Source organism: Oncorhynchus masou, chromosome 15 (genome assembly GCF_036934945.1).
Source record: "Oncorhynchus masou masou isolate Uvic2021 chromosome 15, UVic_Omas_1.1, whole genome shotgun sequence".
Classification (NCBI taxonomy): Eukaryota; Metazoa; Chordata; class Actinopteri; order Salmoniformes; family Salmonidae; genus Oncorhynchus; species Oncorhynchus masou.
Window position 1 is genome coordinate 65,528,368 of NC_088226.1, and position 13,490 is coordinate 65,541,857.

The 13,490-nt window shown below is 43.6% G+C and overlaps 1 protein-coding gene across 1 annotated transcript in view; it reads right to left on the reverse strand.

Annotated features, from left to right (window-relative positions):
* LOC135556665 (protein inscuteable homolog) overlaps nucleotides 1–13,490 on the reverse strand; it is a 91,601-nt gene that overhangs the window by 37,273 nt on the left and 40,838 nt on the right. Inside the window, exon 2 of the mRNA XM_064990041.1 lies at nucleotides 3,267–3,619. Within this exon, the coding sequence (XP_064846113.1) occupies nucleotides 3,267–3,601 (335 nt within the window). The 5' untranslated portion in view covers nucleotides 3,602–3,619. The remainder of the gene's footprint in view (nucleotides 1–3,266; nucleotides 3,620–13,490) is intronic.

Sequence of the window (13,490 nt, forward strand, 5' to 3'; positions counted from 1 at the left end):
CTGCATTCTTATTTTTAATCCCAACCTCCATCCCCGCAAGAGGCCTTTTGGTAGGCCGTCATGGTAAATAAGAATTTGTTCTTAACTGACTTGCCTAGTTAAATAAAGGTTCAATCAAATAAAATCTCTAAAGTGCACACACACACACACACACACACATCTGGATGGAACCTGAGGCAGAGGGTGACCAACCAAATCGTTTGCATGCAGGAATAATATGCTCTGTTAATTCATAGGTTAAAGATGGAATCCGGATTATGGGAAATGGCACCATTGTCCGCCCCAGCACCTTTTGTTATTGTTTTTGTTTTATGGAAGAAACGAAGGTGTGTCGAGCAGCGTGGTAATTATTATACATATTTTTTTGCGGGTCATATTCTTCTGTTCTATCACACGCGCAATGATGCCAGGTGGAAAAACTGGGTTTGTTGTTTGCAGTAACTTTGTTGTAAATATCCCAAACAGACGTGTTGGCTTCACCATTAAGGAGTCCGGCTCTAATGTCTAGATGCAGATGTTTGTGATATCCGCTTATGTGTATGTCCTTTTTTCATGATGTGCCATGTGCTTGTTCTTTGTTTGAAAAAGGCTTGTGTGAGAGCATGTCTTGTTCCTGCCTGGTCGTACACAAGTGCCATATGTTGGAATCTTCAGTCACAAAACAGCCCTCGCAGTGCGTTTGTGTGCATGAGCGGATTGAGTCTATTTCTACACTGTGTGTGTCTGGGCAACTGAAACACTGCCACCCTGATTGCAGGCAGAGCCACATTATTAACAGTGGCAGGGCCGTGGTGCATTACCTCTCAAACCCAGGCAGAGACTGCAAAATGACACCATATCAAATCAAACAGTATTTGTCACATGCACCGAATACAACAAGTGTAGACCTTACTGTGAAATGCTTACTTACAAGCACCAAATAAACTAAAGTAAAAAATAGTAGCACAAAAACATAACAATAACGAGGCTATGTACAGTGGGTACCGGTACCGAGTAAGTGTGCGGGGGTACAGGTTAGAGGTCATTTGTACATGTAGGTAACGGTGAAGTGACTATGCATAGATAATAAACAGCGAGTAGCAGCAGTGTACAAAACAAATGGTGGGGTGGGGTGGGGGGGGGTGGGTCAATGTAATAGTCCGGCGGCCGTTTGATAAATTGTTCAGCATTCTCATGGCTTGGGGGTGGAAGCTGTTGGCTTGGGGTGGAAGCTGTTGGCTTGGGGGTGGAAGCTGTTGGCTTGGGGGTGGAAGCTGTTGGCTTGGGGTGGAAGCTGTTGGCTTGGGGGTGGAAGCTGTTATTAAGGAGCCTTTCAGTCCTAGACTTGGCCCTCCGGTACTGCTTGCCGTGCGATAGAAGAGAAAACAGTCTATGACTTGGGTCACTGGGTCACACAATTGTCACTCTGACAATTTTCTGGGCTTTCTTCTGACACCGCCTATTATATAGGTCCTGGATGGCAGGAAGCTCGGCCCCAGTGATGTACTGGGCCGTACGCACTACCTTCTGTGGCGCCTTATGGTCAGATGCCGAGCAGTTGCCATACCAGCCGGTGATGCAACCCGTCAGGATGCTCTCGATGGTGCAGCTGTAGATCTTTTTGAGGATCTGGGGACCAATGCCAAATCTTTTCAGTCTCCTGAGGGGGAATAGGTGTTGTCGTGCCCTCTCCACGACTGTCTTGGTGTGTTTGGACCATGATAGTTTGTTGGTGATGTGGACACCAAGGACCTTGAAACTCTCGACCCGCTCCACTACAGCCCCGTTAATGTTAACAGGGGCCTGTCCGGCCTGCCTTTTCCTGTAGTCCACGAATGTCACTACTACCACTGTGTACCTTTTTCCTCACTCGAAGAGAAGTGCCCTCACATCAAAATCTCTATATTGTCACCATTAAAGCACCTTATCAACAGGAGAAAAGGAAAAATACAATGGCTGTGTTCCAAATGGCAACTTATTCCCTACATACAGTGCTTTCAGAAAGTATTCACACCCCTTGACTTTTTCCACATTTTGTTGTGTTACAGCCTGAATTTAGTTATTTTTTGTCACTGGCGTACACACAATACCCCATAACGTCAAAGTGGAATTATGATTTTTTTAATTTTGTACATATGAATTACAATTGAGAAGCTAACATCTCTTGAGTCCTTAAGTATTCATTCCTTGTTATGGCAAGCCTAAACAAGTTCAGTAGTAAAAATATTTTTAAAGATATACTGTGCAGAAATCACTCCTCCATTTCCTGGTTGCTAAAATTCTAATAGTTTGCCAAATTTCAGTTTGTGACAAAACAAGTATGTATAGTGTAGAGAATCATTGTACTATCTAAACCGCTGTGAAATATATTTCCCATAACCAAAAATATTAGAATTGACTGAGTGAAAAAAAGGAAGCCTGCAAAGAATAGAAATATTCCAAAACATGCATAGTTTGCAACAAGGCACTAAAATAATACTCCAAAAATGTGGAATAGCAATTTTGTCCTGAATATAAAGTGTTATGTTTTGGGGCAAATCCAATACAACACATTACTGAGTACAGCTCTCCATATTTTCAAGCATAGTGGTGGCTGCATCATGTTATAGCACAGCACCTGCAATAAAAAACATTAGATATGATCATTATTATACAAACCATAAGGACACATTGCTTGTAATCGTTAAGGACTGGGGAGTTTATCAGAATAAAAAAGATACTGAATGGAGTTAAGCAACAGGAAAAATCTTAGAGGTTCCTTCTGCTTAACACCAGACACTGGGAGATGAATTCAGCTTTCTGCAGGACAATTACCTAAAACAAGGTTTCCCAATCTTGGTTAACTTTCACTATGGGGTATTGTGTGTAGATGGGTGATGGGAAATAATTGATTTAATTCCATTTTGAATTCAGGCTGTAACACAACAAAATGTATAATATGTCAAGGGGTGTGAATACTTTCTGAAGGCACTGTGGTGTACTACTTTTTACCAGGGCCCCTAGGGAAGAGGGTGCCATTTGGTACACGGGCCATGTGTTTTTAGACCCATTTGCAGATGAAAGGCTGAGGTTATATCTTAGCAGCAGCAGTATTATTAGTAGCATCGGTGTACACAACATTATTGTGCCCTTGTGCAGCCTGTGTGTTTGTGAATGAATGTGTAGATCCATGTGTGCTTGAATGTGTGTGTCTGTCTCATGGGACCGTGATGGGAGGATGACACTCCCATAGCTACAGAATAATATTTTTATGTCATATCGGCATAGTGCAAGTTGGGTGCACTTACCTCATTGGAGAAGATGAAACAGAGCTACTGTGTCTGGAGCTCTGAGGACTAGCCATTCTGGAGCTCTGAGGACTAGCCATTCTGGAGCTCTGAGGACTAGCCATCCTGGAGCTCTGAGGACTAGCCATCCTGGAGCTCTGAGGACTAGCCATCCTGGAGCTCTGAGGACTAGCCATCATGGAGCTCTGAGGACTAGCCATCCTGGAGCTCTGAGGAGTAGCCATTCTTGAGCTCTGAGGACTAGCCATTCTTGAGCTCTGAGGACTAGCCATCCTGGAGCTCTTAGGACTAGCCATTCTGGAGCTCTGACGACTAGCCATTCTATCTGTGTCCATACCACTTCAGCACAGCACCTGCAATAAAAAACATTAGAACATTATTATACAAACCATAAGCACACATTGTTTTCTCTCTATTCCACCAGATAGTAATGTAGAGTAACACACAATTTATCGCAACATTTATCCGCTTGACAATTTTATACTTTATTAGAATCCTAAATCAAACTTTTTAATGGAAAGACCTGGACACTTAACGTGATCATACACAGACAGATGCGCACGAGCTGACACACACACACTGCCTCTCTGGATGTGTAGCTTGCCATGGCACCGCATCCACTACAATCGCTCCTTATTGATCTACACCCAGGCCTTCTATTCTTGTCTTGTCTTTTTTTCTCTCAGAGTAATTCAATTATCAATAAAGCCCCGGTTTTGAATTGCTACAGGCCCCATTGTGCCAGTGGAGTAATATTTCTTATCTTCTAATTTATTGGCTGGCTGCCAGCCAGTGACTCTCCACTTTGAGCCAAAGCAAGGGAGCTAGCGCTTAAGTGCCTGCAACTTTATTCGGCATTTTTATTGATGTATCCCATTTAGATTAGTCCATTTTTAAACCCTGTCAAGGCATGAGGGGGGGGGGCAGGTCTCATATTGTAATCCATTTAGTTAATGACATCCTGCTGTGGAATGATGACAGATGTCATGTTTACTGTGAGACTATGATTAGCACATATAGTAGCTACATATGATACCCATAGCCACAACTTCTCTGGCCCAGTTACATGGAACAGGCTTAGCTGCAGTGGTTTGCCTTATTAAATGGTGAGAGAGTGTTATTCAATCAATCGATGTTACTAACATAAAGTATAAAAGAGCAGGGCTGTAAACCCTTTATTAAATCCCCATCTGTTCCCATCACATGAGCATACACTGTACAAAACACACAGCTCATCACATGAGCATACACTGTACAAAACACACAGCTCATCACATGAGCATACAGTGTACAAAACACACAGCTCATCACATGAGCATACACTGTACAAAACACACAGCTCATCACATGAGCATACACTGTACAAAACACACAGCTCATCACATGAGCATACACTGTACAAAACACACAGCTCATCACATGAGCATACACTGTACAAAACACACAGCTCATCACATGAGCATACACTGTACAAAACACACAGCTCATTTACATTTACATTTAAGTCATTTAGCAGACGCTCTTATCCAGAGCGACTTATCACATGAGCATACACTGTACAAAACACACAGCTCATCACATGAGCATACACTGTACAAAACACACAGCTCATCACATGAGCATACACTGTACAAAACACACAGCTCATCACATGAGCATACACTGTACAAAACACACAGCTCATCACATGAGCATACACTGTACAAAACACACAGCTCATCACATGAGCATACACTGTACAAAACACACAGCTCATCACATGAGCATACACTGTACAAAACACACAGCTCATCACATGAGCATACACTGTACAAAACACACAGCTCATCACATGAGCATACACTGTACAAAACACACAGCTCACCTGGTATTCCTTTAGCATGTGTGAAATGGCAAATAGGCAAATTAGTGTGTCCAGATTGAATGGGGTGGAGGCTATTGAACAATGTCATTGTTGCCATTGTGCTGACATTGGTGTAGAGAAAATTATGTCAAATCGTGTTATTCACAAGAGAATTACGGAAATCTACTAAAAGAAGGGGGACTATGTGGAGGAAAGAGGCATGGGGGCATGGATGAGAAAGGGAGGGTCTATGTGGAGGAAAGAGGCATGGGGAGGGGATGGGTGAGTAAGAGGTTGGAAAAAGTGAGAGCTGTTTCACTGCAGTCTAAGCACCTTAGAGAGAGCAAATCTGAGAGTGTCACAGTGCCAAATGGATATGCAGTCAATACCACAACCCTAAGATGACAAGACAAAGATCTTGCTCTAGTTGTGTAATCGCTAATATTAATATTGAACAAGTCATTTTACAGAGTAACAGAAAATAATAGAATGGAATTCACAATATACTGGACATATTAAATAAATTAAACTCACACAATGTTGGTATTACATGCAGACAATTTCCCTTTGGCAATACTTAAGCAACATCTGTTATCCAATCGAAAAAAGGACTGGAACCATTGTACTATTGATACAGGTGGCCATGAAAATCAAAAAATAAAGACTCCATTTAAATAGACAAGTCGCCTCCTCAAAAACACTCATCTGCATTATCATACAAATTGAGGGGAGGAGTCTCATGTGTCCGATTGAATCAATCCAGTCACAGCTCTCATGGTGCATATGTAGGTGACAAGTCAAGCGATGTCCTACTGAAAGTAATCTCTTTGGTCTCCATGATCTCCAATGATGCGTGAGGAAGTGTCAAACGTTTATGGCTGAGCCTGTAGTCAATTTCCCACAAGCATTTCGCTACACCACAAGCATTTCACTACACCACAAGCATTTCACTACACCACAAGCATTTCACTACACCACAAGCATTTCACTACACCACAAGCATTTCACTACACCACAAGCATTTCACAACACCACAAGCATTTCGCTACACCACAAGCATTTCGCTACACCCCTTTCATTTCGCTACACCACAAGCATTTCGCTACACCACAAGCATTTCACAACACCACAAGCATTTCGCTACACCACAAGCATTTCACTACACCACAAGCATTTCACTACACCACAAGCATTTCACAACACCACAAGCATTTCGCTACACCACAAGCATTTCGCTACGCATTTCGCTACGCATTTCGCTACACCACAAGCATTTCGCTACACCCCTTTCATTTCGCTACACCACAAGCATTTCGCTACACCACAAGCATTTCACAACACCACAAGCATTTCGCTACACCACAAGCATTTCACTACACCACAAGCATTTCACTACACCACAAGCATTTTGCTACACCACAAGCATTTCACTACACAACAAGCATTTCACTACACCACAAGCATTTCGCTACACCCGCAATACCGTCTGCTAAATATGTGACCAATAAAATGTGATTTGATTTTAATTTCATGTCCTTGGATTATACATTTTCTGCACTCCTTAAAAGGACTTAGTAACGATGTAATTTTACTGATTGCAAATGAAAGTGACGAATCTTGCTCCCTGGGATGGTCAGTTCTTTTCAAGTCTAGAAGGAAATCTGAATGCCCCAATGTCTTTCTGCAATGGAGAAGGTGGTTGGCTTAGGTGCAGAAACAAAGGACACTTCTGTTTTAGCCATATCACGTGGAATAAAATAACCGGCAAGTGGGTTTTGTGTCTAAGGACTGCAGAGGGAAATCACTCTGGTGTGCACTTTAATTTATTGCGGCACTTTGTGTGATGTCTTATGTAGTATCCATCCCTCATACATGAGATCCATCTAGCTAATTCACAACAACATATTCAAGTACCTTAACAGTATGGGGTAGCAAACTGTGTGGCATACACTGCACAAAAGGTTACAACCTAACTGTATTCTGATTACTATAGAAATCCTGATTGTCGGCCATTTAAAAACTGAGCTACCTTACAATTGACACACACACACAGTCATTGCTATTTTCCTTTATTTTGTGAAAGATAGTGTAAACATTGTCTGTGGTCTTAGTAATTGCAGAGTCAGTTAAAAATACATGTTCAGGACTTTTTAATGCATTGTGGGGGAACATTCAGCCCTTTTCAGTCTCTGTGTGAAACCACTGACTGGATTCAGCAATCGGGTCCTAAAAAACAAGCCAAAAACACAAAGCATAATACAGCCTTATAGCCTCCTTATTGGGTTGCCGAAGGAAATGAAATCGCATATAACTAAAAAGAAACTGCACACACACAAAGTGCAGTTTAAGAAGAAATAAACAAACCTACTTACCATCTAATAAAATAACCCTGATTCAACGTTTTTGTTGTGACTGTCGAAGTTCAGAGTGGTGCAAGACAAAGTTCTCAAACCGATCCCTCACAGTCCTGTTTTCCCTTGGGAGAGTGGGTTCCCAGTATCTAACTAAAGCAGCTATCTGCCCTCCCTGGACTTTAAATAGACCTGATATGCACAGTATGAGTTGACCGGTCAGCATGCTGTCTTGCCAGTCATCTCATTGAGCTGTTAGAGGAGGTTCACAGGAGGAAACCATAGTCACAACCTCAGCCATAGGCCTGTCATGGGGAGGGGAAGGCATGGGAAGGATTACTGGGTGGCTGGTGGGAACATGATGGAACCTTGCTCTGCTCTAGTCTAGACGCAGTGGGCTGTCTCAATGTGTGCTTTGTCACAGGCAGCGCTAACAGAGCCTGGTCACAGTGCCAGAGGCAGCTATCAAAAAGCATAGCATGCTATCAACAAAAGCTAGCAATGCTGGAACAGACTACTGAAGTGCTATGGGAGGTTTAGTGATAGCCACTGCCCACCATGCTGGTGTTTGTGTCTCAATGCTAAAGGTGAATTTAGCCATAATGACAAAGGTACAGTATTTGGTCAATGCTAATCTCGGATCGAAGAACGAAGAACTCCAACTTTTCTCTTTGCAATTCATGGGCAAGTTTATGGGCCAAATGTTCCTTCCCCTTTCAAGTTTGAAAGATGCTAACACCTGCGAAATCTTGATTGGTCCAAATAACCAGTGACGAAAAACCCAACCACTGGAATTAATTTGGCTGATCTCACGCATCCCCCGTTGTGTCATGACAGATCTATGGTATCAAATCAAATCAAATTTTATTTGTCACATACACATGGTTAGCAGATGTTAATGCGAGTGTAGCGAAATGCTTGTGCTTCTAGTTCCGACAATGCAGTAATAACCAACAAGTAATCTAACTAACAATTCCTAAACTACTGTCTTATACACAGTGTAAGGGGATAAATAATATGTACATAAGGATATATGAATGAGTGATGGTACAGAGCAGCATAGGCAAGATACAGTAGATGGTATCGAGTACAGTATATACATATGAGATGAGTATGTAAACAAAGTGGCATAGTTAAAGTGGCTAGTGATACATGTATTACATAAGGATGCAGTCGATGATATAGAGTACAGTATATACGTATGCATATGAGAAGAATAATGTAGGGTAAGTAACATTATATAAGGTAGCATTGTTTAAAGTGGCTAGTGATATATTTACATCATTTCCCATCAATTCCCATTATTAAAGTGGCTGGAGTTGAGTCAGTGTCAGTGTGTTGGCAGCAGCCACTCAATGTTAGTGGTGGCTGTTTAACAGTCTGATGGCCTTGAGATAGAAGCTGTTTTTCAGTCTCTCGGTCCCAGCTTTGATGCACCTGTACTGACCTCGCCTTCTGGATGATAGCGGGGTGAACAGGCAGTGGCTCGGGTGGTTGATGTCCTTGATGATCTTTATGGCCTTCCTGTAACATCGGGTGGTGTAGGTGTCCTGGAGGGCAGGTAGTTTGCCCCCGGTGATGCGTTGTGCAGACCTCACTACCCTCTGGAGAGCCTTGTGGTTGAGGGCAGAGCAGTTGCCGTACCAGGCGGTGATACAGCCCGCCAGGATGCTCTCGATTGTGCATCTGTAGAAGTTTGTGAGTGCTTTTGGTGACAAGCCGAATTTCTTCAGCCTCCTGAGGTTGAAGAGGCGCTGCTGCGCCTTCTTCACGATGCTGTCTGTGTGAGTGGACCAATTCAGTTTGTCTGTGATGTGTATGCCAGAGGAACTTAAAACTTGCTACTCTCTCCACTACTGTTCCATCGATGTGGATAGGAGGGTGTTCCCTCTGCTGTTTCCTGAAGTCCACAATCATCTCCTTAGTTTTGTTGACGTTGAGTGTGAGGTTATTTTCCTGACACCACACTCCGAGGGCCCTCACCTCCTCCCTGTAGGCCGTCTCGTCGTTGTTGGTAATCAAGCCTACCACTGTTGTGTCGTCCGCAAACTTGATGATTGAGTTGGAGGCGTGCGTGGCCACGCAGTCGTGGGTGAACAGGGAGTACAGGAGAGGGCTCAGAACGCACCCTTGTGGGGACCGTGTGTTGAGGATCAGCGGGGAGGAGATGTTGTTACCTACCATCACCACCTGGGGGCGGCCCGTCAGGAAGTCCAGTACCCAGTTGCACAGGGCGGGGTCGAGACCCAGGGTCTCGAGCTTGATGACGAGCTTGGAGGGTACTATGGTGTTGAATGCCGAGCTGTAGTCGATGAACAGCATTCTCACATAGGTATTCCTCTTGTCCAGATGGGTTAGGGCAGTGTGCAGTGTGGTTGAGATTGCATCGTCTGTGGACCTATTTGGGCGGTAAGCAAATTGGAGTGGGTCTAGGGTGTCAGGTAGGGTGGAGGTGATATGGTCCTTGACTAGTCTCTCAAAGCACTTCATGATGACGGAAGTGAGTGCTACGGGGTGGTAGTCGTTTAGCTCAGTTACCTTAGCTTTCTTGGGAACAGGAACAATGGTGGCCCTCTTGAAGCATGTGGGAACAGCAGACTGGTATAGGGATTGATTGAATATGTCCGTAATCACACCAGCCAGCTGGTCTGCGCATGCTCTGAGGGCGCGGCTGGGGATGCCGTCTGGGCCTGCAGCCTTGCGAGGGTTAACACGTTTAAATGTTTTACTCACTTCTTCCTGTAGTCCGTGATTGACTGTAGACCCTGCCACATGCCTCTTGTGTCTGAGCCGTTGAATTGAGATTCTACTTTGTCTCTGTACTGACACTTAGCTTGTTTGATAGCCTTACGGAGGGAATAGCTGCACTGTTTGTATTCAGTCATGTTACCAGACACCTTGCCCTGATTGAAAGCAGTGGTTCGCGCTTTCAGTTTCACGCGAATGCTGCCATCAATCCACGGTTTCTGGTTAGGGAATGGTTTAATCGTTGCTATGGGAACGACATCTTCAACGCACGTTCTAATGAACTCGCACACCGAATCAGCGTATTCGTCAATGTTGTTATCTGACGCAATACGAAACATGTCCCAGTCCACGTGATGGAAGCAGTCTTGGAGTGTGGAGTCAGCCTGGTCGGACCAGCGTTGGACAGACCTCAGCGTGGGAGCTTCTTTTTAAAATTTTGTCTGTAGGCAGGTATCAGCAAAATGGAGTCGTGGTCAGCTTTTCCGAAAGGGGGGCGGGGCAGGGCCTTATATGCGTCGCGGAAGTTAGAGTAACAGTGATCCAAGGTTTTTCCACCCCCGGTTGCGCAATCGATATGCTGATAAAATTTAGGGAGTCTTGTTTTCAGATTAGCCTTGTTAAAATCCCCAGCAACAATGAATGCAGCCTCCGGATAAATGGTTTCCAGTTTGCAAAGAGTTAAATAAAGTTCGTTCAGAGCCATCGATGTGTCTGCTTGGGGGGGATATATACGGCTGTGATTATAATCGAAGAGAATTCTCTTGGTAGATAATGCGGTCTACATTTGATTGTGAGGAATTCTAAATCAGGTGAACAGAAGGATTTGAGTTCCTGTATGTTTCTTTCATCGCACCATGCCTCGTTAGCCATAAGGCATACACCCCCACCCCTCTTCTTACCAGAAAGGTGTTTGTTTCTGTCGGCGCGATGCGTGGAGAAACCCGTTGGCTGCACCGCTTCGGATAGCGTCTCTCCAGTGAGCCATGTTTCCGTGAAGCACAGAACGTTACAGTCTCTGATGTCCCTCTGGAATGCTACCCTTGCTCGGATTTCATCAACCTTGTTGTCAAGAGACTGGACATTGGCAAGAAGAATGCTAGGAAGTGGGGCACGATGTGCCCGTCTCCGTAGTCTGACCAGAAGACCGCCTCGTTTCCCTCTTTTTCTGAGTTGTTTTTTTGGGTCGCTGCATGCGATCCATTCCGTTGTCCTGTTTGTAAGGCAGAACACAGGATCCGCGTCGCGAAAAACATATTCTTGGTCGTACTGATGGTGAGTTGACGCTGATCTTATATACAGTAGTTCTTCTCGACTGTATGTAATGAAACCTAAGATGACCTGGGGTACTAATGTAAGAAATAACACGTAAAAAAACAAAAAACTGCATAGTTTCCTAGGAACGCCATTTATGTTCACGTAGTCTGTCTTCGAAAGATTAGGCAAATGCTAACATAATTAAAGGTAGGCTGAGCGATGCGAAGTCAACAGAATTTTGGACCGATTTCAACAACAGCTACGAGCCTAGAAGCCAGAGACTAAATGTTGTTGTTCTGGTCCCGTAGCTACCACATTGTTGAAGTATGAAGCTCGACCATGTACAGATACTGTGTGAGAGCAAAGTATTGCATCGCACTCATCTCAATATCTGCGGTGCGGCCCGTGGCAACCGTCATAATGCTGAGTCTACAATGACATTATACTGACAGAACCTTGCAATAACTCTACCGGTGGAAACTGTGTGAAAAGAACCAAGACAGCATATTAAAAAAATAGCTATGCTAGAGGTGGCTAAGCAGATTAACACCAAATAGTAAACAACCAAATAATCAGTGGGCTAGCTTGTAGGCTAAAGAACCTGCCTAGGTTTAAGAATGTTGCAAAGATCTACAGGTTCTTTTCAGAATAAAAAAAAATCCTCTCCAGCAGATATATCAAGTAAGTCTAAAAGTGGTGCATTACCCAGATAACAGTAGCAGTGGAATTTTAGGTTTGAGTTATCTTATGGCTTGCCAATGCTAACAGAGGAGGGAAATTGCTTCTATTAGGCCCATGGACTGGGTTAACTGCTGGCTAATTTTGAGCAAATTATGTGTGTGAAATCACGTAGCATAAGTATTATGCTATCTGTAACATAACTGTATCTTCAGACTACAGGTAGTGATTTTAAGTTTGATACCGGAGCTCCGAGACATGCACCGAAATTGCGAAGCAGTTTAATTCAAAGCGGTGTGCCGATGCCTGTATCACTTTATCAGAAGCATGTGATCAATGATATCTGAAGCTTTGAGTCATCGAACAACCACCTGATTGGTTTGGTATTGATTTCAGTATAAGACAAAAAAGCTACTCTGCGCACACGCCACAGTGTGTGGGACATCATCTATGATAAATTTGGCTGCTCTAAATTCTTTTAACCACAAGGTGCCACTGCTGTACACTGTGTTGGTCAACGCCTTGTGTAATTAACTTATATTTGACACAATTGGCTGGAAAGCCTCAGTGCTTCAGGACTCTTAATTTCCCCATCACCTTCTACAGGTTTTGGGCACAATTGTAGAAATAGTCTGTCACATTTGAATAATCAGACACTGATAATCAAAGTAAACACATACCTTAGTATAATTGACCACATCCCAAACAGTTCTTTAAAACAGCATGGTTTTCAAACACCGCAGCAGCACCACACACACACACACACACACACACACACACACACACACACACACACGCGCACACACGCGCACACACACACACACACACAAACATACACAAGCACACACACACACACACACACACACACACACACACACACACACACACACACACACACACACACACACACACACACACACACACCAGCTATAAGAGTTCTCCTCTACATAGGTCTAAGGGGTGATTTGATCGTTTTCAATATCCGCCTTAATAAGGGTCATAGGGAAAACTGACCAAAACTATGATTCCTACCGTGTCACATGATGATATTACAGATATTACATAGCAGTCGAACATTCCACAGCTTTTGTGTCCAGGAGGAGCCATAGGGATAACTAGCATAGCTAGCTAGTTTACATATAACCATAGGAGTAAGCGAGTGAGAACAAGTATGTGAATGAAACGTTAAAGAGAAAGTACCACAATATTTCAGCTAAGGGCAATCTCTATAGTCTGTTTGCACTTAAACTGCGTTTTCGTAAGAAATGGACACATGGGAATGGAGCTAACCTGTCCACTTAAGCTTCACTTGTTTAGTTGAAACACCTCCCAATTCATCATGCAAGAGTG